At 51.6% G+C, this 4,945-nt stretch overlaps 1 protein-coding gene across 2 annotated transcripts; it reads left to right on the top strand.

The window, feature by feature from the left end:
• Window positions 1–592: 592 nt before the first annotated feature.
• Window positions 593–4,247, top strand: Pou4f2 (POU class 4 homeobox 2). Of its 2 annotated transcripts, XM_021220511.1 has the most exons (3): window positions 848–934; window positions 1,094–1,143; window positions 1,560–2,750. In XM_021220511.1, the coding sequence occupies exons 1-3, from the start codon at window positions 848–850 to the stop codon at window positions 2,497–2,499; spliced, it is 1,077 nt and encodes a 358-aa protein (XP_021076170.1). In that variant the 3' UTR covers window positions 2,500–2,750. The 2 variants fall into 2 exon arrangements, with proteins under 2 accessions (XP_021076169.1, XP_021076170.1); XM_021220510.1 differs by having other exon boundaries at window positions 593–1,135; window positions 1,558–4,247.
• The last annotated feature ends 698 nt before the right edge of the window (window positions 4,248–4,945 follow it).

The raw sequence follows: 4,945 nt of genomic DNA, 5'->3' as shown, positions 1-4,945 counted from the left end.
AGATCCTCTTCCTGGGGAATCAGGGTCACTGGAGCTGACGGGAGGGGAGGGCCCCTGAAACTTAGTGGTAAGCAGAGGGCAGGAGAGCAGGTGGCCAGGTAAGGTGTACCTCACAGTTCAGGGCCAGTCGCGTCCAAGGTTGCCTTGGAACGCAACTTTTAGGGGGAATCCCCCCCTCCCCCGAGGGAGGCGGAAGTCTGGCAGAAGTAGCGGGAGATCTGGAGGCTGGCATTTAGGTGACTGGCACTGCCGGGTGGCCCGAAGCACCGACCTGGCTAGTTGGGTGGGGTTGAGCTGGGGCGCGATTGGAATCAGGAGTTGCAGGCGCGGCGTAGGAGTGGTAACAGCAGAGCGCGTGCCGGGGCAGGGAAGGCAGCGGGTCCCGTGGCAGAGCGAGAGGGGCTGGTGCAGGGATAACTGAAAGGACCGGAGCCTGGGGGGAGCCAAGGGGGAGCCAGGGCGGGGAGAAACCCACCCAGAGCAGTGCTTCCTGGCAGGAGAGGGCGGGGGAGGGAAGGAGGGGGAGGGCGGGCGGGCGGGCGGGGGTCAGGCGCGGGAAGAGGGGACTATAACTCCACCGCCTCGCTGAGCTGGGGCACTTTGGGGTGCTGAGATCTGAAGTCAGAGCCACCCGGAGCAGGGCAACCACTCGGGCCGACCTAGCGGACGACACAGGAGCGGAGCTAGCGGCCAGACTGGGAGAGCCGGGCCTGGAAGCGGTGGCTGCTGAGCACAACTTTGCAGTGTTGTTCCCTCTGCTGCTCCGGCCGGGTACTTCTCCGGAGTAGCTGGGTAGCTGGGACCGGAGTGCGCCAGCGACTAGCGCGCCGCGCAAGGAAAGATGATGATGATGTCCCTGAACAGCAAGCAGGCGTTCAGCATGCCTCACGCAGGCAGCCTGCACGTGGAGCCCAAGTACTCGGCGCTGCACAGTGCCTCCCCGGGCTCCTCTGCGCCCGCGGCGCCCTCGGCCAGTTCCCCTAGCAGCTCCAGCAACGCTGGAGGCGGCGGCGGTGGCGGCGGAGGTGGCGGCGGCGGCGGCCGGAGCAGCAGTTCCAGCAGCAGCGGTAGCGGCGGCGGTGGCGGCGGCGGGGGCTCGGAGGCGATGCGGAGAGCTTGTCTTCCAACCCCACCGGTGCGTATGTCTGCATAATCACCGCTTAAAGGCACATTTTGACAGCCTCCTTTATCTGCTTGATGTTTTTTTCATGTCTGCACAGCAAATCACCCCACACCTCCAACCAATCCCCCCTCTCTTAAGTATTCAACGGGTCTTGCCTTTCATATTAATTTTTATGACCTGGGATGCTGCCTGTGCGCGTGTTGTGTTGTGTTGTCTGTGGTTCACTTTTCCTCCCCCTGCACATTGGCTTCTCGCGCAGGCTTCCCCTCTCTTCTCGCTGCCGAGTTTCAGGATCACTGTCATTATTATTATTTTAACGTTCTGGGAATGCTGTAGGCGCGGTGGCGGTGGCGAGCTCTGGGCCGGGGGCTTCCGGAGAGAGCGCGCACAATTCCCTGCTGAGCGTAATGTGTGCCTTCTACTTACAATTGCAGAGCAATATATTCGGCGGGCTGGATGAGAGTCTGCTGGCCCGTGCCGAGGCTCTGGCCGCCGTGGACATCGTCTCCCAGAGTAAGAGCCACCACCACCATCCGCCCCACCACAGCCCCTTCAAGCCGGACGCCACTTACCACACCATGAACACCATCCCGTGCACGTCGGCAGCCTCCTCTTCTTCTGTGCCCATCTCGCACCCGTCCGCTCTGGCTGGCACCCACCACCACCACCACCACCACCATCACCACCATCACCAGCCGCACCAGGCGCTGGAGGGCGAGCTGCTTGAGCACCTGAGCCCCGGGCTGGCCCTGGGAGCTATGGCGGGCCCCGACGGCACGGTGGTGTCCACTCCGACTCACGCACCGCACATGGCCACCATGAACCCCATGCACCAAGCAGCCCTGAGCATGGCCCACGCGCACGGGCTTCCCTCGCACATGGGCTGCATGAGCGACGTGGATGCAGACCCGCGGGACCTGGAGGCGTTCGCCGAGCGCTTCAAGCAGCGACGCATCAAGCTGGGAGTGACCCAGGCAGATGTGGGCTCCGCGCTGGCCAACCTCAAGATCCCGGGCGTGGGCTCGCTCAGCCAGAGCACCATCTGCAGGTTTGAGTCTCTCACGCTGTCACACAACAACATGATCGCGCTCAAGCCCATCCTGCAGGCGTGGCTGGAGGAAGCAGAGAAATCCCACCGCGAGAAGCTCACTAAGCCGGAGCTCTTCAATGGCGCGGAGAAGAAGCGCAAGCGCACATCCATCGCGGCCCCCGAGAAACGCTCGCTGGAAGCCTATTTCGCCATCCAGCCAAGGCCCTCCTCGGAGAAGATCGCGGCCATCGCCGAAAAGCTTGATCTCAAGAAAAATGTGGTGCGCGTCTGGTTCTGCAACCAGAGGCAGAAACAGAAGAGAATGAAATACTCTGCCGGCATTTAGGGACCCTTCTCCATGGATGGCCCTTTCCCTTCGCCCTCTTTTTTTCTAACCCCCCTCTTGTCTTTCCTGCCTCTTTCCTTTCTACTTTGGCTATCAGAAAACAATTCCGGTAAATGTGAACCCAGACCAAGCCAGGAGCAAAGAAGCAAGCAGCTGAGCCCAAATCAGAGAGATTGTGAACCGGTTTCGCAAAGTGAAGAAAAACCAAAACCACAAACAACACAACACGAAAAGGAATTTGTCAAGTTATAGCAGAGCTGTCCCCTTTAACTGCACCTCAGCTGCTCGGCTTCGTCAGAGAAAGCGTGGAGCTGACTGTCAACAGGATGGCAGAGGGAAAAGCCTTTGAGAACCCTGCAAGAATGAGCAAGTAAGATTTGCTTTTGTTCTTACAGACGTCACCTTGTTCACCTTTAAAAGTACACTTTGCAGCTATTTTTCAGAAATAGAAATTGATTCAGAACTGAAACTCGAAGCTAGAGTTGATGCTTAATGTGATATGATAGAGACATCTCTAAAGTATTTTGAATTAAAAAAAGATGGCAGATTTTCTGCATTTACACTGTATATTATATATATATTTTTATTGTGGTTCTTATGCTTACTTCCTTCTCTGAAGTGTTAACTCTTAGGGAAGGAGTCGCGCCTGCTGTGTTCACTGATCTTGACAGCTATTATTAGATTATTGCCGTACAACCCTCTGTAAATTATTAATTTATCTCTCTGGCAACTTAATTTTGTGCACATCCTAATTAATTAAACTTCTTTAGTCTGAAAAAATAAAACCGGCCGATATGTATAGCTAGTGATGCTCAAAACATTTCTTTCTTTCTTTTTTTCTTTTTGGTCTGATGCGTTTCCTGGAGTTTTACAGCTTCCCACTTAGACTGTGTTCGCTTTGGCCTAGTTGTATATTCTCACTTTGAATGAAGATTGTTTCTTCCCTTTGTTTTTGACTGGTAGTGTTCTAATTTGTGAGCTGACACTCTATAATTGATGTCTTAACCGTGTAGACCAGATTCACTGTCCGAAGTCTTGTTTACTTCCTTACATATTTAATGGGGATTCCCACATCGTCTCCACAGCACACGTGCTCTCTCACTCACCTTACATGCCTACACACAGACACGCGTACACACCTCTAACAGAGGAGAAGGAGCAGTTGGATGTACCAACGATGAGCACTGTATACTTCCCCAGCCTTAGGTGCGTTCTCCATTTGGTGCTTACTCTGCTGGATTCTAAGATTTCATCAAGGTATTTCCATCTCCCAGTTTTCGATTGCTTTGTTGCTACATTTTGACCGTTATAGGGAATCCTTCAGTTTTTTCCTTTTAGGAGGTTTGTTTGTAGGGGGAAATTTTTGGAACTATAAGAAAGACAGTGCACTGCTTGTAAATTCACAGTATTTGGTAGAATCCTTTTGGAGCACACACACAAATAGGTACAAAGTGACTGGTACCTTATCTATTGTAAATATTTCATTCAAAATGATGCACATATGAATATATTCTTACAGAATTTGCTGTAATTGCTGACCCATTTGAGGCTCTCCAAAGTTCTGAGTTCTGTATATGACCTCGTTTCTTGTTTTTGTTAATGGATTATTTACTATAGTAATGTATTAAGTTATTTTGAGTGTTGTTTCATTGTCTTTCATTGAAGAGATGATTTTAATGTTTTACTGGCAAAGTATGCTGCTTTTTCATTAAAATATGCTATTAATATTAAATGACTTTTAAAACGTGACGCAGTTTTTAATCATTTATGTGGGAATTATTTTGGTGCTGATTCTTTTAAAAGACAGTAACACAGAGAGTGGCCACTATTAAAACATGGCTTGGACTTTGTAAGAGGCAACTCCCCGGGAAAGGATAAAAGAACAAGAGGGTTTATAATATCACATTAATGGCCAGGGCTCATCTCACAGGGCACTTTGCTTTTTAGCTTAGATGAAATCATGGTGTCTGGCTCCAGATAGCTCCTCTGGAGTCCTTTCTCCAGACTTGAAATAATTCTGTAAAGAGAATCTTACAAAGCCAAGGTCAGATGGAAACTATTTCAGCCACCCCTTCCCATCTCCTATGGGGCAAAGGAAGAAAGGAACCCAACCTGCATTTCAGTAGCTGTGGGAGGCTGGGTGTGGCAACTGTGGGGGCAGGACTTGGTGAGCCAGGAGCAGAGTGCAGCCCCGTCGTTCTCAGTTCTTTAGCCTGTCCTGGAAATCAACCAAGGGTTCTGGCAGGTGAATAAAGTCTCAGTCTTGGTGTCCTCTGTCTCTCTGTCTTTTTCTATTCCCCATCACATTTAAGGAAACTAATATTATTGCAATAGACAGGGTGTGGCTGAGGAGAATCCTGGGTGGTTAAAAGGAACAAAATTTTGCCCCTTTTTGTGACTTTGTCTGGCACAGGAGCTGGAGGAAGTCTATTAAACATTGATGTGG

The sequence above is a fragment of the Mus pahari genome, chromosome 20 (assembly GCF_900095145.1).
Source record: "Mus pahari chromosome 20, PAHARI_EIJ_v1.1, whole genome shotgun sequence".
Classification (NCBI taxonomy): domain Eukaryota; kingdom Metazoa; phylum Chordata; class Mammalia; order Rodentia; family Muridae; genus Mus; species Mus pahari.
Note: the sequence above shows the minus strand (reverse complement) of the source record. Positions and strands in the feature narration are given on the sequence as shown.